This window comes from Phalacrocorax carbo, chromosome 1, assembly GCF_963921805.1.
Source record: "Phalacrocorax carbo chromosome 1, bPhaCar2.1, whole genome shotgun sequence".
Lineage (NCBI taxonomy): Eukaryota > Metazoa > Chordata > Aves > Suliformes > Phalacrocoracidae > Phalacrocorax > Phalacrocorax carbo.
Window position 1 is genome coordinate 122,474,355 of NC_087513.1, and position 23,728 is coordinate 122,498,082.

The window sequence follows — 23,728 nt, forward strand, 5'->3', positions numbered from 1 at the left end:
AAGTGAGTCTGAGGGTTGAATAGGCTGAAGCTGGTGAAAGCGTCTTCCAGACTCCCATAAGGGATATCCTCCATGCTGTAAATGAAGAACAGACATTGGAAGGAGTGTAGGAAAGGATGGTCTTGTTTCAGTCTCATTGGACCTGCCCTGTAAATCAAGGGGCATCTTCCCTCTTTTGTGCCAGCCATCTGGCAGTAGTTGCCAGAAGGAAGTTTGTAATTAGGCCTTTTTAATGAAAAGATGGATAATATTTGTATTGCAGCAGCATAAAAGAAGCCAGATTATGTACAGCAAATCTGCAAGCGATCTCTGTCAAAGGGGACTGTAAAGCAGAGTCTCGTAAGGGATGTTTGTTGATAAAGAAGGTTGGCTGGAAGACTGGCAGCTGTGACCTAATGGTAGCATAAGGATGAAAGTAGTAAGAAAAATGAACTGAAAATAAAGTATGCATTTCTTAATTAAATCCAAATGGAAAGAAAATTCCTCAGCCTTAGCCCTCCCAGACCCAAGGGTCTGTTCCCTAGGAGATAAGGAAAAGGAGCTGTGCTCCCACCTAGCTTATTTAATTCATGCTGCTGGGAGAAAAACTTCAATTGCATCTGATTGTAAGAACTGATTTTTGTTTCCCTTGAGAAGCTGATTGAGGTCTACAGAAAAACAGAATTAGAAAAATGTGTATTTCATACAGGACCAGCTGCCTAAGCGTACTGGGTTTCACACATCTGTAAAGTTTTATGTAAGATTTCATTTAGCTTTTTTAGGTAAGGAAGTTAATAGCCTGGAGTATCTCAGAATCAAAACTAGTGAGCCCAATGTTCTCTTCTACTTTAAAGACAGTGTTTTAGTTGTGAGAGAGCATGTGTGCCCTGTGTGCTTGGTTATGTTATCTGTGGGCAGACCTCATTTGATGGCTTTCTCTCAGACAAAACTTCTCTTTTATCCTGTTTTCATTTATTTTTGCCCATTTATCCACTTTGGGGAAGGGAAGAAGGTTTTGCATTTTTTTTTAAAGACTAATTCTAGAAATACTGGAAAGTTTTCTACTGATTTTAACCACTTTGTTGGCAGGTTTAATTCAGGTGTTGAAACTCACATGCAGACCTGGTTTCAAAGAGTATTTAGATCCACAGTCCCTATAAATCTGTGTTTCATAAAACACCTGAATATTTTTTGTAAAGGTGTTTTTTAGTCTCTGAAAACAAAAAACCCCATTCTACTAGGGAGGAGACTTAGTTAACCCTTTTCTCAGTTGATTGGAACAAATAGTGATATTTGCTTTTAAATTCAGAGCACAACTTTGATTTCCATTTGTAAATCACTTCAGCGCGGTTGTTTTTCTCATCCTGCCTTTCTGCAGATAAGTATTCCAGCAATTGTATGACTGATGTTGTGGCAGAGTAAAGATGGACTTTATTTTTATATTATGGCAGAAACAAATTGTTCCCAATTAGCCCCTTTCCTTTTCAGGATGCATGTTTCAAGCCAATGGGACTGGCTGTGCTACGCTTAAAATGGGATTACTTTTGCTGAACAAATTTCCCAAAACAATCTGGCATCCACAGCTGATGATCTCAAGTTAGATATTGAAAGATATTTGGAGGATGTTTTGGTGTGTCTTAACTGATGGTGCAGAGCTACAATATTATCCAGATTTTTTTATGCTGCATTTACATTTTCTAACCTATATATCTTTTTACCTTTAGGGTATCTGTCAGTATAGTAACAAGCTAGGCATATGAGCTCCTGAACAGTTTCTCAGAGAAGGGAACTTCAGTGATGCTCAACACTGTTACAGCTTTCTAAGTAGGCCTGTATACTTCTCTCAGCTTGGTCCAGCTAGCTGCAATATTTTATTGAGAATTATGATTACACAAGAGACTTGGTCCCAAAGACACATATTGTTAGATGCTATGGATTAAAATCAAACCAAAACAAAGAACCCCAAAGAACACCCCCCACAAACCAAACCAAACGGATAGTTTTCCACAGGTCATCAGATGAGAAACTGAGTATCTGAGACAGGTACAGAATTACAGGCTGAAGTGGGGCTTTTTACAGCCTGAGGTGATGCTTTGCTCTTTCTTGTTTTCCTTCTCACAGCTTTGCATCTTACTGTTTCTGTGCTGCTGTGCATGGCATTACTAGGGTTTTAAGTTGAGAGAACAAGGTATGTGTGATGTACCAGTGCTGCGAATCAGCAGAGGGCACTATGTGCCTATAAGCCTATGTAACTGTGAATTAACATGCAGAGCGACATCTTGGTGAAGTTAGCATCAGTTACTCCAAGGTTTAGAAGATGTAGCTGAGGGAATATCTGTGCTCATTCAGTGATGCAGAGAATGCACCACACCATCTCGTTTCTTCTAACAAAAGCTGACAATGTTTATAAGATGTTTATACTGTGCTGTAAAAAAATGCATGGATCGTTGGCACCAGGGCCTTCAATTCACAATGCTCCATCCCACTTGGGCGCTACCTGGGTACATAATGTTTAGGGGAGCATGAAGTTGTCTTGTGCCTGCAAAAGCAGACTTTCCTCTGAGATCCTACTCTGCATTGAGATACTGATGATATTTCCTGGCAGAGCATGTCCTTTCTTAGCAAACCATTCCGTCACTGTCACCTTCCCAGGAGAAAGTGTGTGGGATCTGGTCCTTATGCCATCCCAGCTGCTGGGGCTGGTGTTCAAGGGGCTGCTGATATTCAGTTGCCATTATATTGGTTTTTTTCCCACCTGTAATAACCCACTTCTTATGTCAGCTATTTGACCTGAAACAGAGCTGATGCATGCAGAAAGTTTATTTCTATGCTATTTATATTACATGGGTCCAGTGTACTAAGCCAAAAATTTGTTGATGCGAAACAGGTGGATGAGAAAATCTTTTGGGAATTGTGATATTTGTGACAAACACTGGTTTTCTTATTTCCCTGTTTGTTTATTCCTGAGACAGCTGGGTTGCATGAATTTCCTCCCCATAGTTTCAGCTTCTTCAGAATGCTTTAGCCCATACTGCAGGAACAGCCTTTGTAAGCAGCAAGCGACCCATACAATAGCAGGTAGTCCTCCAAATGCTGATGCTGGTGTTCTGCTTTTGGAAGCATTGCAAGTGGTATCATGAAACGGTTTATAAAAAAAAATATATATATATATGTGCCTGTATTAAATAAGAAATACTTCAGAGCATTATAGTACTGGTATTAAAATATGTCAAATGATCAGAAGGGGTGGTTATTATTGCTGGTTTTATACTGCTCTGATTTAGGTATAAAAATATTTGAAAGGAAATGTTTTGTGCATCTTGGGGCATATTTTACATTTGTGCTGTGTTTTTCTTTAGAGATTATACAGCACCAGGAGGTATGGAGAATGCTATTCTCAGCAATATCACAGAATCACAGAATGGTAGGGGTTGGAAGGGACCTCTGGAGAGCATCTCGTCCAACCCCCCTGCTTCAGCAGGCACACCTAGAGCAGGGGGCACAGGAACACGTCCAGGCAGGTTTTGAATGTCTCCAGGGAAGGAGACTCCACACCCTCCCTGGGCAGCCTGTGCCGCTGCTCTGGCACCCTCACAGGACAGAAGTTTTTCCTCATATTCAGGTGGAACTTCCTGTGTTCCAACTTGTGCCCATTGCCCCTTGTCCTGTCGTTGGGCACTACTGAAAAGAGTCTGTCCCCATCCTCTTGACACCCACCCTTTAGCTAGTTATAAGCATTGATGAAATCCCCCCTCAGCCTTCTCCTCTCCAGGCTGAACAAACCCAGGTCTCTCAGCCTTTCCTCAAAAGGGAGATGCTCCAGTCCCCTGATCATCTTCATAGCTCTCCACTGTGGTACCTCCAGTAGTTCCCTCTTTCATGAACTGGGGAGCCCAGAACTGGATGCAGCACTCCAGATGTGGCGTCACTAGGGTGGAGTAGAGGGGATGGATAAACTCCTATAACCTGCTGGCCATAATCCTTTGAGTGCATCCCAGAATATTGCTGGCTGCCTTGGCCACAAGGGCACAGTGCTGGCTTAGGGTCAACTTGCTGTCCACCAGCACTCCCAGGCCCTTCCCAACAGAGCTGCTTTCCAGCAGGTCAGTCCCCAACATCTACTGGTGCGCGGGGTTGTGCACCAGTACAACCCCAGGTACAGGACCTTGCACTTGCTTTTGTTGAATTTCATGAGGTTCCCCTGGGCCCAGCTCTCCAGCCCATTTAGGTCTCGCCGAATGGCAGCACAGCCTTCTGGTGTATCAGCCACTCCTCCCAGTTTTGTATCATCAGCAAACTTGCTGATAGAAATAAGCAAATTTTGCCTAAATACCAATAAGGTGATTCTTTTTGCTAAAGTGCAAATTAATCAGAAGCAGAGCTGAAATGTTTCAGTTTGTTGGTAACTACTCAGAGCTATGTGTAGTCTTTCTTTGGTGCTGCCATTTTTGTTTCTGTGTAGAGCCTAGTCCTGCAGTTTCTTCTCAAACAGAATTCTGATTGACAGCTCCTGGAGTTCTGTCTGTGTAGGAAATAAGGATCAGATCTTAGGTAATGTCTTAGGAGCTCTTGAAATTAACTTCCACAGGACACTCCCTCACTTCTATGAGTGTTTTTATTTTCCCAGGTTGAAGTTTGTTCTTGTGGTTTATGAGACTTGTCACCCCAGACTTCTGCACAGGAGACATAAGCAAGGTTTCCCTTTCAGCAGTTCAAATGCAGTGAAATAGAAGAATACTAAAACAAAGATCTGTTTTGTGTGTCTCTAAGCCAAGCACTCATGAGGAAGCACGACAGGGAAGTCATAAGACTTAACTCAGAGGGGATAACTCAGTTAGGATTGCCTCTGGCAGAGCAGGAAGCTCAGAACAAAATCAGTAATTGGAATAACCCATTCTGATGCTGTCTTGGTTTTCTTGAGCACAGCAGTATACGCGTTCCATAAATCTAAATGTGGGAAATGCTAGGTACTTCAAACTGATGTGCTCTGTCTTTGGAGTATCTACACAGTGTTTACACTAGTGGAGGGTGGTTATAGTGTGCAGAAGAAGGCATGGTGAGACTGACTTCTTGCTGCCATAGGAGTTAGTTATGGAATTTTAATGTGCCCCAGAAGGCTAAAAGGTAATTACTGACAGGGTTCGGATGTTACTAACTGGGACAGGAAGGTGCTCAGTCTGAGAGCTTTTGCTGCTCTTAATAGCCCGCTGGCAGCAGAGTATGAAGGTGTGTCCCGGTTCAAATAAATTTCATGTTAAGAGATTCCATAATAGTACCCAAATGTCCCTGCTGGGACCAAATGCATCTGATCAAACAAACTCACTGAGTTCATCTACAGGGATATGTTTTTCTGATTTCAATTTAATGTATTTTTATATGGTTGAGCACAAGAGCTGTAGAAATGCACTTTTGTTCCATGCTGAATGAAAAAAACCAAAAAGACCAAAAACCACACACACTCCCACACATACCCACACACCCGAAAAAAAACCAAACCCCAAACCCAGACCCTCCATTTTCTGGAGTATTTGTGAACATGTGCTGTAATGTCCATTCTTAACTTGGAAATGCTAAATTTTCAACCTTGGTACCTCTGGCTCCTTAAGTGTCTGGAGATCTGCTCTGGCTATGACAAAACTTCTGACTGAAAACTTCAAAATTTGTTATTTTGGCATTTTACAAATCATAATCTCTTCTCAAAAGCACTGCAAATGAAATTGTTTTGCAGCTACTTATTTATATGTCCATGTACCAAAGAATTAATTCCTTTCCTCCCACACTTTGCTTTCTTCCTAACTTTCGTTACCTTGGTCTTTCTGACAAGGATTCTGTTAGAGTCCTGCATCCATACAAAGACTAGGTGAAAAAAAAGGGTTATCTTTGCTTTCTTTAACCTGTTAGGGTTTTTTTGTAAACTAGTTTTCCCTTATTCTTATCCTTAGGTTATCCATATCCTTACTGCTTTCTAAATATCTCTCGTTTTGAATTGGAAGTCCTCAGAATTATTAGACAGCATTTTTTAAGGTTTTATCTCATTTTATTTCTGGACCAAGTTTTGAGTCTTTCAGGATCCATTTGTGCCTTTTTGCTGTCTCTTCTGGTGCTTGCAAACACCTGCAGATTTGAGTGATGTGCTCTCTGTCCCTTTCACATTACTAATGAAGAGGCTAAATCAAATCAAGCCTGACAGTTCTTGGAGTAAGTGGTCTTCCGATACTTCTCATCAACAAGACACAGTGTTGTTGTTGCTTCCTTGTTCTAAATATTAAATCTTGATCCAGTATTTCTTTTGAAACCAATGTAAAATTTTTTTTAGTGACACGTTAGTGTGGCACTGCATCAAATATCTATTAAAAGTTAGTACTTCTACCAATTGACATTCATGTTGATGCTGTGCCCGCTTAAATACATAATTTGATATAAGCTTTGAAAAATCAGCTGTGGCACACAATATGGCCTTTATTGGTTATCTATTTTATGGAGTCCAGAATGCATTGTGAAAAAATGAGTAACCACATAACGCTAATAAGCATTTGTTTGTGAATTTTTAAAGCTGTTATACTGCCATCCATATAGTCAGGCAGGGAAATCCCATGTAAATAAAATAGCTCTACAAATTACCTGTCTTCTTCCACTCTTGATTCAGCTAGACTTTCTGAATATCTAATAGTGGAGATACAGATATATAAAATCTAACTATTAAATATATAATGATGTAATTAGGACATTCATACTGGCCACACTATCACTCTCTGGAATTTATGGCCAGATATGTTGATTTGGAAGATATTATTAGTAAATGCTACATTTTCTGTAGGGCTGGGCATTTTTAGGTTAGCTGAAACCAGTCTTTTCCAGGAAGGTCTCTGGGCTATGATTTTAGAGTGTAATAAAGCTCATCGCAGCTGCTTTTGTTTGATTCTGGGAGAAAGGAGACCCCACTAAATACAATTAACAGTTCAGTCTTTTAATGAACATTTAGGAGAAAAAAATGTAAGATATATTTCTCTTTTTCAGTAACAAATAGACAATTTTTCGTCATAGCTGAGCAATGCTGCTCCATCTCTTTTTTTTTTTTTTTTTGTCTGATCTTAGGGACTCTACTGCAGAGTATTAGTTCTGTTGCTCAGAAGTACCCGATATAAAGCATAGAAGATAGGAGGCAGTATCAGTTCTGCACTCAACTGACTTAATTCAACTGTGTATCACACTTAAGTTGCACATGTAGAATAACGGGATCACAGAATGGTTGAGGCTGGACGGGACCTCTACGGGTCATCTTGTTCAACCCTCCTGCTCAAGCAGGGTTGCCTAGAGCCAGTTGCCCAGGACCGTGTCCAGGTGACTTTTGGACATCCGAGGATGGAGACTCCACAATCTCTCTGGGCAACCTGGCCAGTGCTTGGTAACCCTTGCAGTGAAAAAGTGTTTGCTTACATTCAGGCAGAAGCTCTCATGTTTGATTTTGTGCCCATTGCCTCTTGTTCTACGTGCACATGCACACATGATCTGTCGGATCCTGTTACATGTATTAATTAAGTTTGTGCTTTCTTCCAGTGACCACTTAACCATTTGGCGCTCAGAAGCCATGATAATGGTTGTATTTAGTTTTTTTGTGATGGCTTTGTTTGTTTTTAATCTTGTAGGGTAAGTCTTACCCCTTTAAAGGTCCATTCCCTCCTATGTGGAATCCATTGGCCTACCTGGACTACAACAACCTGTGGAGGACCATGGATGAAATGGGAAAAGAGGTACGGCATGAGGAATTGCAGCTGGCTGTCTCAGCTCAGCTTTGTCTCAGTGAGGGGCAGAGTGAAGACGGGACTACAATGCAGACAGGCAAAGCTGCTCTAGCTTGAACAAACCTGGTGCTGGCAAGAGCACCATCGTGCCATGCATTTTGGTACAAACTGATGGTCGGAGCACATGTTATAAGTGGCGTCCTGGCAAGCTTTTCTGAAGGCCATGCTGCTGAGGCTGTTTGCAGCCATACCCTAATTTTTCTGTATATATGAACATTAGGGTTTATGCATGTGATTTTTAGCACTTTGCCTGACGATGGGTAAGTAATATTTTTGAGGCTTGTAGACTGCAAATATATGCCCTTCTCCACCCTCAGGTTCAGCTCAGCCATTTTAGTTTGTTACCAGTAGTGTATGTTTTCTATTGACTGAGCTACAAGACTTTGAGAAGAGGTTGCTGTTACTTGCATAGATGAATGGGAGGGGTATGGAATAAGTCTGAGGCATCACCCAGCACTGTACTTTGCCTTTCTAGGCAAAGTTCTTAACTCTAAAATTATTGTCTATTCCTAAATCTAAAACAAAATAAATCTTGAAACAAACAACAAAAACCTAAAAGCATCCTCTGTTAAATTCACTGTATTACCTGCCAGGAATTTGCAGGCTGAATTACCATATAAAAATAAGATTGTTTGTGATTGTTTGTGTTTCTTGTCTCTTTCTTATGCCACTCATTTGTTTCCTGATGAATGCTCTTTTATGTCTCCTTAGATTCCTAGTGAAGCCCCATGGAAGGCTCCACATGCGGAAGAATGGGACAAAATGACTATGCAAGATTTCATAGATAAAATTTGCTGGACTAAGTAAGAAGCTCTTTAATACGAAATGTGATAGCTTATATTTATATACCTTAGAACTCCAAATAGGCATTACCGCTTTGCAAGCAGATATAACTACCACTAGAATACAGCCTTTTTGAATAAATGGGGTGAGAAAATCTTGTAATAATGGACCACAGCACCTGTCAGCACACACAGTAGATTCTGTTATATTTCCCTAACTTTTTAGACTAAAATAAAGATAAAAGGAAAATGTATTGGGGGAGGGTTACTTCTGAAGACATAGGTAGTACCTTCATCTGTTATATGCACTTTCCCTCTACTTACTGTGTGCTTAACTTTTATGAGAAAAATGCTCTGGCTACAGCAGGTTTTTGAATCAGACTTTTGTGGAACAACACACATTTATCCTGTGCAGGACCAGCTGATTTTACCAAAGTGCTATAAAAATAACATTTGTCTTGAAATAGCACTAAATCACTTTAACACCCATCATCCTATTGTTTAACGGCTGCACTGTATACCATTCAGGGAAACTGAAAATGCTCCCTGTTTTTATGTATACCTCAAAGCAATTTTTCTTTACTTGCCATTCAACAACAGTTTGATTGGTTTTCTTCGCACTGAAGCAAAAAAAAAAACCCCATTAATTCTGCCTCACTGTCAGGCAGATTGATTTCTGCAGCAGCCTCTTCAGAATTGCTAAGCACCTGACATGCGGCTGCAGCGAGCCTGCACGAGCTCGGTGTAGAAACCTGCTATCACTCACTGAAGCTGACCCTGTCGTCGACAGGGGCGTTTTTACAGCTTCAGCCAGACTCTAGAGAGCAATATGATCATTGTTAATGGACAGTAGGCTCTTGTCCAGAAACTTTTGATCTTCTGGTTATTTTGCTTTAACAAGAGTTATAATTGTACAAAGACATAGAAAGCCTTTCTTGTTTGTGTCACGGTCCATATTCAGTAAAACCAAGTAGAAGAGTATGCTGGTGGTTCTGCTGGCCATCTAAACCTCTGATTTGGTAAGGAACTGTACAAGTCAGCAAAATACCATGCACAGGTAGTCATTCAATATCCAATAGCTCATGTGACTACAGTCATATTTTTTTCAAACTCTGATGGAATAAGACTTGACATTTTAGCTGAATATTAGCATAAGTGTCAGGCTCCCTTAATTCCAAGATGCTTTTCAGATTGCATATGTGCATCTCTGCTTGATTTGCCCAGTTTGTTCAAGATTTAGGTAACATGCTGTAGAAACTCCCCAACCTGGAAGGTAATGATCCATAAGGGTTATCTTCCACTCTTTCCTCTCATCTAACAGATTGTACAGATTTGCTTTTGGCTAGAATTGCATGCTGGAAATACCCTGAGTGCTCTTGGTTGAAATCATACTGCCATTTCTGGGTAAAATACCAGGAGAAACTGGGGAACTGAAATACTGAAAAGCAATGGGAGAAGGTGGCAGAAACTAGGAGAATTTAACCTCCATCTAATACCTTCTGCTTATGTAATATTAATAAATAAATATACTAATTCTCCCATTAGACAAAATATCTTTGAGTTTATTATATTTTACAATATGTGTTTATACAAACAAAAATTGATAAATATTTTCTGTGCTATTTTTGGCTCTCAAGAATGAAGCCAGAACGTACCGGCATTTCAGAAAATGGATCAGCTTTTTACTTCAGTGAGACTTTGCATTTTTAGAAAGGACAGAAGCTGCCTTTTTTCTGTGTAGATCTACAGCTGTTTGAAATTGTATGTTGGAGTTACGAGTATGCTTTTTGGGGTTTTTGGTGTTTTTTGTTTTCTTTTTGTTTGAAGACTGAAAAAAAAGAAAGAAGCAACTAAAAGTGGGTTCTGTACTGGTTTTGGAAGTTAATGATTGCCTGGTGTATGAAATACCTATAGAATCTCAGGCCCTGTCAGTCACAATGCAGTTAAGCTAAGCACCTCCTGGTCCTGCCCATGTCCCTTTAAACTCCTCCTCAGAGTGAGGGCAGAGGAAGTGTTTGCTTCTAAAAGGAGGAATGTTTCCCTGAGTCTTAATTAACTCTGTCTTAGTGCCCCCCAAAATCTTGTACAGGTTTATACAGTAATTTTCAGTAGAGCTGTTACAAAAGCATCAGCTGGAGGACATAAAAGCAGTAATCCTTTTTCAGACACAGGCCACTTTTCCACTTCTGTGTACATCACCACTGGCTACCAGACCACTGTTTAAAATACTGAGTTGAGCAGCCAAAAGTACCTTTTCCCTTTTCTTACCAGACTTCTGCATGCATGTGTGTATGCTGTCTCTTCATTTATGGTTTCCTACTTCCCTTTCTTTCCTTACTGTGTTCCAGCTGCAACACCCTCCCTGAGCGCAGCAGAGGAGCGGGCGGTGAGGGTATGCTGACTAATCCAGAGAGTTTAGATAATCAGTTTAGACAAGATCCCTCACTTTTGTTATGACAAATGTTGAATAATCCCTGTGCTGTGTGCTTGAGGGACAGGCATTCAGCAGGTGCAAACAGCTGCAGATCTTGGGTGTAACCCAAGGGAGGAACCATGGGAGGACATAGTGGTTCTGGAGTCCAGTGGAAGCAGGAGGGCTTGCTTCCCTTGATCCTGAGTCTCCAGTGACAAGCTAATTTTCTATTAGCATAAAGTGACATACACTTTCATTGGTTCTCATGTCTCTTGGAGCCCTAATTTTGCTGGAATACAGCAGTACTTGATTAAGCTTGTTTGAAAAATGTTGCATAAAAGGAATTGATATTGTTTCCTACTTCAACTGAAATTAAGGAATCCTTTGCTCTCAGTGAAAGAAGAGGTTGCCAAAGATAGTCTCTAAGAACAAGATTGTCACCCCCTTCTTCAGTTTTTAAATTAACTCACTTTCTTGTGTTTGTTCCAGTGCCGCCAAGAGTTTTGCAACTCTGTTTGTGAATGTGGATGTCACTTCTGAACCCCACGAGGTCTCTGCCCTTTGGTTTTTGTGGTATGTGAAACAATGTGGGGGGACAACAAGGATATTCTCAACGACCAATGGAGGGCAGGTACTGTCAGCCATCGCCTTCTGCAGCTTCTGACAGGCTCTGTTTTAACTTCATTCTTTTGCTTGTTTATTTTAGTTCAGAGGTCCAACTGAGAAATCATGATTTTGAGCCAGCAGCACATGGATAGCTAATTTGGTTTGTTGGCACGTTAATCTAGATCTTGCAAAACTAGTGTTGAAGGCTGTTTCTGTGCTGAAGGTATATCAGTTCCTGGCTCTGGCTTCCTTTTGGGCTCTGGTTAGAACATGTACTTTGCTTATCCACGTAGAAAAAAAAGGAAGTTTTACTTACGCTTATTTCTGTCATGAGGCTGAAGGAAGCTTTACCTCTTCAGGAGTACTCAATGGAGATGGCAGTGCTAGGTGCACAAGTGTGTGGAGTGCTCCAAGTTAATACTGAAAATGTAGCCCAGAGCTGAATTCCTAAAGAAGCAAGCTTCCATGGGTTAAAACTGTTGAGACTTTAAAATCAGTCTAAAGAAAATGAACAGTCCTGCTTAAATATGATATTGCTCTGAAATGTTTGAAATCTGGTACGTTAGTGCTGCTTCTGTATTTCGAGAAAGCAAAGTCTCTGTTAATGGGCTTCTACTTGAGAAACGCAAATTTTACTAATTGTGCTAGAAATAATTGTATTTTTTAAAATGCATATTATTTAATCATAAATAAATAAAATACAAAGACTACATTAAAAGATGTTACAATGCATAAATATGCATAGATAAGCGAAAATCATAGATAATTAGATACAGATAATGGATATGGATAATTATAGATAAAAGCTGTAAATGCATTGCACGAAAGATTCTTTGAATTCTGTGTTATGGTAGAGGTGATTTGAGTTTTGGTTAGGTTAGATTACATACTGCAGGATACATTTTTGGTGTGAGCTACGTCCCTTCTTTATAGCTTGTTATTTATTATGAGGATGAAGGTTCCTGCTTCTGACACACAGACCTCTGCAGGGATAAGAGTGAACTCAGAGAAAGGTTTAAAAGTGTAAGCTGTTTTCAGAAGTCTTGCTGATTCACACAGGTCTGTGGAATCCATTTGGAGACCACGTGAGAAGGGGTTTTCTCATGAGGTTGTTGATACTTCTAGTGTTGGCTGGTGGTCAAATGGAAATGTTTGAAGAGCTCACTGAAAGAGAAAGGAGTGTGAAGTGAGACTGCTGAACTTTCCTAAAACAGTTTGATAACAACAGAAGAATGGGATTTGTTTTGAATGCCAAGCAAATCGTTTGTCGCGATACATGCTTCATGTGCCTCGCTCTGCTAATTCTGCTTTGCTGAGTTGTTGTTTTCTGTGTTTCAGGAGAGGAAGTTTGTTGGGGGCTCTGGCCAGATCAGTGAGAAAATAATGGAGCGCCTGGGAGGCCGGGTGAAGCTGAGGAAGCCAGTCGTCCGCATCGACCAGTCGGGTGAAAGTGTTGTAGTAGAAACCTTAGATCATGAATTATATGAGGTAATGAAACCTCTAACATATAAGCAACTGTTTGTGCTGGGATGGCTAGAAAACCTTTAGCTTTTCCTTTTTGACTGTTTCAAAACCCTGTACAAAAAAGTAGCAGAGGTTAAAGTGACTATGACAGAAAGTCACGCTTTCTCGTTGTCCCTCAGTAATAGCAATGATAGAGCTTTAAAATGATGCCTGAAATGCAAAGCATATATTCAGACTCTTCCTTCACTAGCATCTCTTCTTAGTATTCAGTTACCTTATGAATGAAAGGCTAGTTGTAAGGTGAACACAAAATAATAATAATTAATAATAAACTTTCTGTGAAAAAAATGTCAGGCTTTGCTTCCAAGTTGTAACAGAGGAGTCTGGAGGGAAGGGAAACCAATGGACTCTTGTAACACAGAAAATCTTTCCACTGGCTTTTTTTCAAGTGCTGGGGAAAGAGCAGCTGCCCATCATTGGAACAGATGGCTGTTTATATAGCGCGTGTTTGTTGTTTAACAACCAGGGTTTTGGGAGGTTTCAGTTTTGCAATTCTTACGTTAAATGCCAAAATTGCTTCAGAAGATATACACTGCAACCTCCCCAGATGTCTGCCAAGATGATTAGAGCAATATACTTAGGATGAAGTAGTAGAGAATGTATTTGGGTTATGTATAATTTCTTTTCCAGGGCAAATATGTCATCAGTGCCATTCCCCCAGCTCTTGGTTTGAAGATTCATTTCAGCCCGCCTTTGCCACCAATGAGAAACCAGCTCATCAACCGAATCCCCATGGGCTCAGTCATCAAGTGCATTGTGTACTATAAGGAAACTTTCTGGAGAAAGAAGGGTATTATGTTTTAATTGAAGGGAATAGTATTGAGAGAAAGAGGGAAAAGTGTACATGGTAATTGGGTAGACTTAATGTTTAGAGGATGCTGGACCTTAGAAGGGGACCTTGTACGCTTCCCTGCCATTTTTGCCTTTACCTGTTTGAGAAACTTGAGAGATCGGTTGGGAGGAGAGGGTGGATGCGAGAATAAAAAGGAGGTAAGCATGAAGGGAGAACTCATGTCTGTTTCTTATTGCCTTGGTTGGTCTTTGTTGTCTTCTTTTTCCTTCAGTGGCACCTGGGTATGAGATGAGTCTCTCCCACTTGTACAGTAATCTTAAGGTACAAGTGATATGTGATGGAGAAAGGTTTTTATCCCATCAGTTATCAGCCTGTGAAAAATCTGCCATCTGGATGCACTGGCCATGATTAATTTAAGGTGTCTCCGCATAGATATCCCCAGTTGGCCTAGCCATCCTGCACTCCCTTTACATGCTGAATACTATCATGATTCCTCAGATTTCTTTTAGAACTTAACATTGCAGATTGTCTTTGATTCAGTAACAGCACTCATTTCTCTCCACTGGTTATAAAGAGTCCTCATCTGCATGTGTCTACAAATGTCATCCATCCGTCACCTCTGAATGGTTTTAAGAGTTCTGGATCCTGGCATGTTCTGGCTATTAGGTTTGGGATGGATTGGCAAGAGCTGACTCCCATTCCCTGGTAGAACTCATAGGGTGCATACTGTGCTTTGCTAACATTGTTGTTATTCAAACTCTTAAGTACAACTGTGTTTGAAAAACAATGTACAAATATCTCTTTCTATGTCTGACATAAATGCCATACTCGGAAACAATTGTGCTGGAGGCACTTGAACATATTCAGTATCTGAGAGCAATCTGTTCTGGGCAATTAATAATTACCTTGCTAGCCAGGTTGCAGAATAATTTATTTTTCTGTCATGAATTCAACAATAGGAGATTCCTTTATTGACTTTCTGTTTTGAATATGCTTGAAAAGGATTGTTAATTGTCAGCACACTCAGACCTGAATTTTCTCTGCTAGAGATGATCTAGCACTTCTCTAAGCCAAAAGAACACTACAGTGCAAGGGAGCTATGCGCTCATCTTTGTCAGTTGATGGGCATCGCTTTACTTGTTGGTTTTGTGGTTTTTTGTTCCTTTCCTTTGTTTTCCTATCTCCCTACATTAGAATCATAGAATCAGAGAATGATAGAAACTGGGAGGGATGTCTGGATGTCATCTAGTGCAATGCCTTGCCCAAAGCAGGGTTTAAATTTAAATCAGGTTGTTCAGGGCTTTGTCCAGTCAAGTTCTGAGTATTTCACAACTTCTTGGAAGCTCATTCCTATGTTTGGACACATGGATCCTAACTTCTTTTCTACTTTGTTTTTACCAGGGTATTGTGGTACCATGATCATTGAAGATGAGGATGCTGCAATTGGTTTAACACTTGACGATACTAAGCCTGATGGCAGCTTTCCTGCCATAATAGGGTAAGATCAAAGAAGGTGTCTAGTTAATGCCCTTTTATTTTGCCTTAGAGGCAACAACTGAAACAGAAAACCCACTACTTTTGAAGGGAAATACTTCAAAATAGGCAAAGGGTTGAGTTTCTGAGTGTGTGGTGAATTTAATTGCCAGTTTAGAAAAATGAAATTCTGTGTTTCTTCTCCTTTTCTCACTGTCATATTTTGCATTTTGTGTGGCAAAATACAAAATTGGAGAAGAGGAGAAGAAGGAGAAGAAAGGGAATAATTCCAGAAATGTAAAGTTTTCTCCAAATATTTTGCCTCCCCAAATCTTCCAGTTCTTTAAATGAAAGTTTGTTTTGTAGCACATATTTTAGTTTTTTCTGTTTGTTGTTTTTATTTTTTTAAACAACCAGGGGGTATGATCAGTCTTAGAAAGTTTATTTAACAATAATTTCTAGTTCAATCCCAGGCTTCACCTCTTGTTGTTATATGTCTGCATGCACTGCTGTGTAAAATTAAGGTCATTGGGAAACAGCTCATACAGGTATTCTAACCTGAACTGCAGAGTGGTTCCTTCGAGAGTGGTTCCTGCAATCAGCAGGTGTGGCATATAACGTTGTGCAGAGAGGTGAAATGGATATTTTGGATAGGAACCCAAAAGCTAATGTTATGAATCACAAGCATCTCGTCGTAAGGAATTGGCATTTTAAATAATGCAGGAAGAGTAGTAATGTAATGAAAGTAAATTGTTTGTGGTCTTCCTTTTTTTACAGCTTCATTCTTGCTCGGAAGTGTAGAAGACTGACAGGTCTCACAAAAGAAGAAAGGTAAGTATAAACACTGGAGACATGCATGGGATCTGAGTAAAATTTTTTTTATAAATGACCAGAACAGGAAAAAAATGCCCCTATTTGAAGGAAGTTGTCTGTAACTTTACAACAGTAGGAGGACATGTCACTTTAAGGAAGAAGGTCCCTTATTTGTTTCTGGATGAAGATCCCACAGAACTCCCACAAACAGGCAGCAGATGTGGTAGCTAGGCCCTGCCCTTTGGACACTCACGTCCTGGTTCTCATTTTCCAGCAGGGCTGCTCTGCTTACGTGACTTTGGCAAAAGAACTGCTCTAAGCTGTTGACTATGAAAGTAGTCTGGATATTCTGGCGTCCAGGGCCAGCCTCATCCCTCCCCACTGCTACCCCTCTGGCTTCTTGCAAGTGCACTGAGCTCTTTGAAAACTTGTCAGAAGGGACGGGTTTGGCCCCTGTACTTGATTTCTTTTCTAATCACCCTGGAGGGTCCTTTCACTGTCTGTAACTTAGTGCAAACTTGGGGCTGCTGTAGCAGCCATGAACGAGATATCTGGATCACAAAGGGGTCAAAAAAGCTGCCTGTAGTTCTCCACCCTCAGTTGTGGGAAAAAAATGCCCTTCAGGCACAGATGAAGGTCTTTTTTGCTGTCTTGTTGAAACAGATTTCTGCATACAGTAGTGCTCTTTTGTTTATTACTAAAATAGAATTTACAAAATAATGAGTTTTTTCCATCACACTGATTCACAGTATTTGATCAAATTAAAGCTACAATTGGAGAGTGTGGATATGAGAGCCTTATTTTAACATGGAGAAAATACATTTGTTTTTAAAGCATGCCACAAGGAATACTGTGTCCAAGTAAACATTTTTACAGTAATAGGTAGTCTAACTAGAGAAGATGTAGTCATCTCAGATTAGCTTTGCAGGTAGTCTAGCAGTCTGTGGCTAATGGGTCTAAATGGGGTTGTTAACATCCCAGTCTTTTCAAATGACAGCCAGGTACCACAGAGCACTTACAGTTTTGGCAGGAATGGGCAAGGCAGCCTTTTCCTCAGCACTCAGGCTTTGAGATAGTCCCCCAGCAGGTGACTGATGATAAAAGTAGTGTAGGTATTCTGAAATCCAGTGTGCCCAGCATTTTAAGCCATCATAAGCACCAAATGGTGTCTTATGCTGTGTATCAATACACTAGATACAACTGAGCATTTGCAGTATTTGAGAACAGCTTCTCTTTCTGTGAAATGGAGGGCTGTCATCGCTGTTTGCAAGGCACCATGAAGAAAAAAAGTTGCTTTCCCCTGGGTGTTAAAAGCATTAGCACAATTATCTGACTCTGCTGCTGCCTACAGCCGAGTTTTAAACGAAAGGATTTTGAACTCTTGCCTCTTGTAGACTAGGAAGGGCTTTGCTGTGGTAAAGAATGGTTATGGAATATGCTTGGGTTGGTACCTGACAGAGGTACCCTGGTGCAGGGGGCAGGGGTGCCTCTGGCTCCTAAAGTCCTGGTCACAGTCAGCCATGGCAGGACCCCACTGGGCTGCATTGCAGCTCCTGTCCTGCACATGAGCACAAGTCTCCTTCCAGTGGAAACTGGGTCCAGGAGAAGGCAGAGGGTGAACCCAGACCTTCTGCCAGTGTATACTCAGGGTGCAACCAGTTCGTATTGTTTAGATGGGGGCTATGGTGTTTGCAGGGAGGGATCTCTTTTGAGGAAAGGCTTCTTGTGGCACCCTACAGAGGATGCATCTCACTGAGATGCTGTGCTCACTTACCAACACAAGCTGGGCTCTCCCTTTATCACGCTGATGACAGGGTAAGGTTTTCAGTAATCCTTGGGTATGAAGAGCAGGATGTGGAGTCTGTGGCAGCTATCCTAAATCATAGCTGGGAACAGCAATTGTGGGAAGGGATGGAAACTGTTTTACAGCCTAAGCCAGACGGAAGGAAGTAAAACTCACTGCTGCCTGCCAGCTGGTCTTCCCAGGCCGGGTGCCAAGGAATAATTACAGTGGTTAGGTTGTGCCCTACCTTTCACAGCTGTGCAACGAAGATGATGGCATCACACACTGCTGCGGAAAAAGAGACCAGAGAGAATAGCTGAGTGTCTGCATGTGCAGTGTAACCGTCAACAGGACCCTACCTAGGTACCTCCAGGCGTAACATTACTCTTATTTAGTACTAGTGGCAATTTCACAGCTGAGTCCAAAGCCACGAAGTAAGGATTTTACTCACTGGCATATTCCATATATTCCATGCTAGCATTAGCCATAAATCCATAAATAAGTATTTATTTAAACTGTTCTGGGACAAAACATGCAGATGTTGCAGAGAGACCAGCACATCTGCAAGGATTGCTTTTATTAGGGGGCATGTCCTCGGTGATATATTACTGTTGGTATGATTGAATCCTTTAGAAACTGAATTTCTATAAGGTTTCTTCTGTCAAATAGTACCATGTTAATGATGAATAATTCCTTCCAAGGTCGAAATTTCTTAAGAGTCTGAAAATGCCCTTGACCTGAAGCTTAATACTTTCTTTTGCACAGCTATCTTAAACTAATTTTATCTGTATTTGCAATGTAGTTAGCAAACAGCAGTGAACTTGCACCTTCTTGGAGCCCTGCAGTTGGCTGTACATGAGAATCCCTACCAGCCTCCGGTATGCTATTTCCGGGCTCGCTGGAGGGTCTGCAAATCACACGTGGAAAAAGGGCAGGGCACAGGCAAATTAGAGGGGTCCTTCTCATCCCTGTTGTAGTGGTGGAAGGAGCAGAAGCAGACGGGTTCCAAGGTGGTAACTCATTTTCTGTGGAGCCCCATGGTCTTACTGACACACCCCGAATGCAGGAGCCAGTGGGCATTTGTGAGAGGTGGTGGTCAGACCTCAGCAGAGGCTTTGCTGGATCATGCTGTTAAGATGGCTTTAATTCTCTTCAGACACTGGATAAATGCTGGTGGTCTGCAGGGCATGGTGATGACCTCATGTAGGGAGAGACAGAGAGAGAGAGATGGAGGAGATGATCCCTTTTTATTATGGCTGTTGCTGGACTCCTGTCACCCCCTGGCTGCAGAGGGATGTTCATATATAGATGCTGCAGCTCTCTGAGCCCTCCTGGCCAGTTGCTATATCACCGTGCATTTCTGCTTCTGCAGCAGGCTGCCGTCTCAGGGCACAAGGAAGGGGCTGCTTCCTTTCCCTCTGCTGCTGCTGGGCTTGACACCTGCCAGCAGCAAAATCACCCCAGGGCCATGGCTCGTCCTGAACTGTAGCAGCCTTCACTTTCCTGCTCAAGCCCCAGCCTGCACAGGAGGACACCTTCTTCAAGGCCTTTCAGGTCTTACTGGCTTTTTGCCTTCTCATCCCCTTTCTACAGCATTCTTCGAGTTCAGCTGCTCATGGGTATAGCTGGGCTCCTGTATAGCTGGGTTGCTTCATACAGCAGTGTAGATACAGTTGCCTCATACGCTTGTATAGCTGCAAGCGTAGCCCATACAGTTACAGAGCTGGGACTGCTGTATTTCTGTGCCCAGCATGGCTTTCTGTGGAGCACAGGACTTTCTTCCAGAAGTAAATGTCTTTCCAGTGATGTGTTTGTGTGTTTATTTTTCATAATTTAACTATTATTTCATCTTGATCTTGTGTTTGGGAATTGGTGCAGTGTGGCTAACAGTAAATAGTAAGACCCAAAAGCTTGTAGGAGCAAACTCAATTGCTCTTGGGGTTTGCTAGAGAATGAAATATATTCATGGATTTATAGACTCATAAACTAAAACATGAGAAAATTTTATAGATACAGAAATGAAGTACCGATTCCCTGAGAGCCTCAGGCTATCAATACCTGCATCTTTGTAGGAACAAACCATAAGTTAGACCACGTGCCAAGACAAAAAAGTGCAATGCCTTACTACTTTCTTTTCCTGACAGCCTAGAGAACCTTTGGATAATGTATGGATTTGGGCTGCTAGAGGTATCTTAAGGGAACAACTTACGTAACTGCTGGAAAAAAAAGGCACTTACGCGGCACAGGAGTTTGAGTTATTTCTGGTGATCCAGAGGCTGCCCAATTAGGACAGATCCCAGAAAGCTGGAACCTCAAATTTAAGCAGATATTAATATTTGTTCTCTTGAAACTAGGACACATGGTTTGGTTTGGTTTCTCTTTCCTCACACAGAAGTCTTCTGTTGCTTTTCTCTTGCAGGAAGACAAGGCTGTGTGAGCTCTATGCAAAGGTTCTGGGATCAGAGGAAGCTTTACATGTAAGCACAAAATCTAAACCATGGCGTCTCTTGTCAGACTTGAGCTGGGGAGGGACAGAATGAAACCGGAATGCAGCAGTGCTCTGGCACACACTGCGTAGCATTTTGGAAAAGGTACCTGCTACGGGAGCACTTGCTGCCCTCTGTAGAGGAGTGGAGAGAATGTTATTGCAAGTCTCGGGTCGTGTTTGACCCTGAGGATAAGAATGAGCTTATGAAACAGTTAAAAGGCAGCTCTGTCCTTGTCCAGCTTCATGGGTGGCAATCACAGTGCTTACCACCATACATCTCAGCTGTTTTCAGATGCGACAGGCTTGCCTTTCCCTCTCAGTCTACGTGGAGCATGTTTCTTCTCTCTTATTAGTTCATTGCTGCATGTGGGGTTTTTTGTTTTTGTTGGGTTTGGGTTTTTTTGCCTTTCCCTTGCCTTCTCTTCCCTGTAGTGGTAAATAACTGATAGGATTTGTGTGATCTAACACTTAGTTTATGTGTTCAACACCGTTCATCCTCTAAGGGCAATTTTACACAAGTTAAATGTTGTAGACGCCAGTCCCGAGATTATATCATTTTAAACACAATGATATTGTATGGAGAACCATGCAAGTGCCATACTATGCATTTTCACAGTATGTGTTTGCATCCAGTGCACATATTACAAGAATTATACCTGTGTACACCAGAGGTTAATTTTGCTTTACATGGCTCAAAGCATAAAAGCATAAATTTACATTGACAGATTAAGAGGATTCTGTTCTACAGTGGCCAGATTAGCTAGTTTTTTTAAAAAATAGCTAGCAATGTCTAAAATTAAGGTTTATTGTCTTGGATCCATGTTGCATTAAGAGACTTGTTAAATGTGCTCGTCTTGTCAGACACTGACATGCAACAAATCCTAAGCTATTCTTCTCTGCGGTCTCTTCAGTTCTTTTATCAGCTTCCTCGAGTCTTTGTCCTTTCCTTGAGTGAATTAATCTCTGTTTTACAGCCAGTGCATTATGAAGAGAAGAACTGGTGTGAAGAACAGTATTCTGGGGGCTGCTACACAGCCTACTTCCCACCAGGCATAATGACTCAGTATGGAAGGTACAGTGCCTATTTATAGTGGGGTTTGGAGTAGTAAGATAAGACCAAGTTAATAAATATCCTCAGAATGGGTCATAAATCCTCTGTCACTGTTCTCTTTATACTTTTAAGATCACTGAGGAATATTTTAAACAGATACTATAACCTTCTACTTGTCTCAGCTGGGCTTTATGATGGATGAGTACAGTATCATTAGGGGGTTTTATTCGCTCTTGTTATTCAGCTGGGTAGGTTCTTGGAAGGGAGTTGAGAAGCTTTCACAATCTGTTTACAAAACTGGCTTTGGGTATTTGAGGTCGGTATTACTGTTTCTGGCACATCTTAAGCTGGTATTTTATAAATACTGGCAGACGGTTAATTCTTGCCAGCATTGACAGTAATGAGTGATTTCTCTGGACTGTGCCTTTCCTTTTAGCAGTCAAGGCTTAATATAGTAATCAGTGTGCCATTGTATACAGTCCTCTCCAACATATGTTTCTGCATGAAAATAAGATTTACTAAAAAGAAAAAGGCTTACTGGTCAGACCAGTGTTTGGATTCAGATACATAGTTTTTAATGTGGCGGCATAGCCCTACTTTTGAAGTACAAGTTTTAACGATTTAAGAAGAACTTAGAGCAATAAAGCAGTTGTAATGGAGAGCATAGGGAGGCCTTAGTATTTAAAGTAATTTTAATGGTAATTATTGCAAATCCCCCCCCTTTTTTTTTATTTGCTTTTTACTTTAGATATCATGGGGGTGTACTTCAGAATGCTACACTGTGCCAGTGATGCCGAGCATTGGTATTTATGACACTGGCTAAAATTGTGAGAAAGAACAAATCTCATCTCAAGCTAATTATCATTTACACCTATCTTTAGAAAACATGAACACTGGTGTGTTTACTGTAAGAAATGAAGTGCAATGCAGATTCCCCCTCCAGCTCAACTCACACAAAGTTACTGTCTTTAAGTGCTCACTGTTGTTTAAAACACTGTTATTCTAATATTAACCCAAGGATTTCAATTATCTTTCCTCATATGGCTGATGCGACTTACTGCTTGTCCCCTTCCAGGATTATTCGGCAGCCTGTTGGCAGGATCTATTTTGCTGGCACAGAGACAGCCACAGAGTGGAGCGGATACATGGAGGGGGCTGTACAGGCTGGAGAAAGAGCAGCCAGAGAGGTATAGAGCTAAGCCCAAAACAAGGGGCACTGTCAAATATCCTATAGAAAAATGAAAGATATTCTGGTTGGAGGTGAAATGGGAACTGAGTGTTGACAGCTTCAGGTGTTCTGAAATCTTGATGCAAATACCTGCAAAGGGGATAGAGTTCAAGAGGAATAAAGGTTTTGCACTGAGATTTGGAATGCTTAGGAAGGGTGCTGGCTATTTCATCAAACTCTTCTCTGTTTCCAGGAATGAAATCCTTTCTTCTCTAACAGAAATCCCAAATTGTCCCCTCGTCATTTTTTCCCCCAAATGGGCACTTTGTTAGTCATCATACCAAGAGATCAAGGCCACTAGTCTCACTAGGAACAGCTCAGTTCTGCAGCTCTATACGCAAGCCAGTCCCTTCCTCAGCTGTTTCCAGCAATGCCATTGACACAGTGATACACCATTGAGACAGCCTTACATAGGCATTAAACAAGGACTTAAATATTTTGCTTCTGAGAAAATGCCAATTCCTCAAGTATTTTCAGGAATATTATAGTTTATGGAGCAGCAAAAGAAATTTCATCTTTGTTTTATGAGGTGAAGGGAACCTTGTGGCTAAAAACTACAGCTGTGGAAGGGAAATTGGCCTGGAAGGAACCTGAAGAGTTCATCTAACCCGTACTCCTGCCCCCGAAGACAGGGATCAACTGACCCTAAACTGTCCCGTTTGTGAAGGTTATACCTAACCTGTTCCTGAAAACCTCCAGAGGTAGTGCTTCATAACCTCTCTAACGTAAGGACATTACAGCAGAACCTCCATAGGCCTCAGCAGGGAAGTTGGCAAGTGAGCTTGACTGGCAAAAATTTTGATGTTTTCCTTTCCTTGTTTACTTGTGAGAAGAAAATGTTTATGTTTAAAATCTAGTGCAAGGGTGTTTCTCATTCTCCTGTATTGAAAAGTTGACATGGTTCATGAATCTCGTCTAGAATAAAAGCCCATTGTAAGAGACTGCAAATATTAAGTCTACAAGTGCCTGGAATAGGAAAAACATTAATATGAC

At 41.2% G+C, this 23,728-nt stretch overlaps 1 protein-coding gene across 2 annotated transcripts in view; it reads left to right on the forward strand.

The window, feature by feature from the left end:
- LOC104041218 (amine oxidase [flavin-containing] B) overlaps positions 1 to 23,728 on the forward strand; it is a 52,697-nt gene that overhangs the window by 23,317 nt on the left and 5,652 nt on the right. Inside the window, exons 4-13 of one of the 2 annotated variants that reach the window (XM_064473050.1) lie at positions 7,626 to 7,730; positions 8,493 to 8,584; positions 11,466 to 11,607; positions 12,921 to 13,070; positions 13,737 to 13,896; positions 15,301 to 15,397; positions 16,150 to 16,203; positions 20,388 to 20,445; positions 21,431 to 21,528; positions 22,583 to 22,694. In XM_064473050.1, the coding sequence (XP_064329120.1) occupies positions 7,626 to 7,730; positions 8,493 to 8,584; positions 11,466 to 11,607; positions 12,921 to 13,070; positions 13,737 to 13,896; positions 15,301 to 15,397; positions 16,150 to 16,203; positions 20,388 to 20,445; positions 21,431 to 21,528; positions 22,583 to 22,694 (1,068 nt within the window). The remainder of the gene's footprint in view (positions 1 to 7,625; positions 7,731 to 8,492; positions 8,585 to 11,465; positions 11,608 to 12,920; positions 13,071 to 13,736; positions 13,897 to 15,300; positions 15,398 to 16,149; positions 16,204 to 20,387; positions 20,446 to 21,430; positions 21,529 to 22,582; positions 22,695 to 23,728) is intronic. The other variant, XM_064473057.1, reaches the window with a different exon arrangement.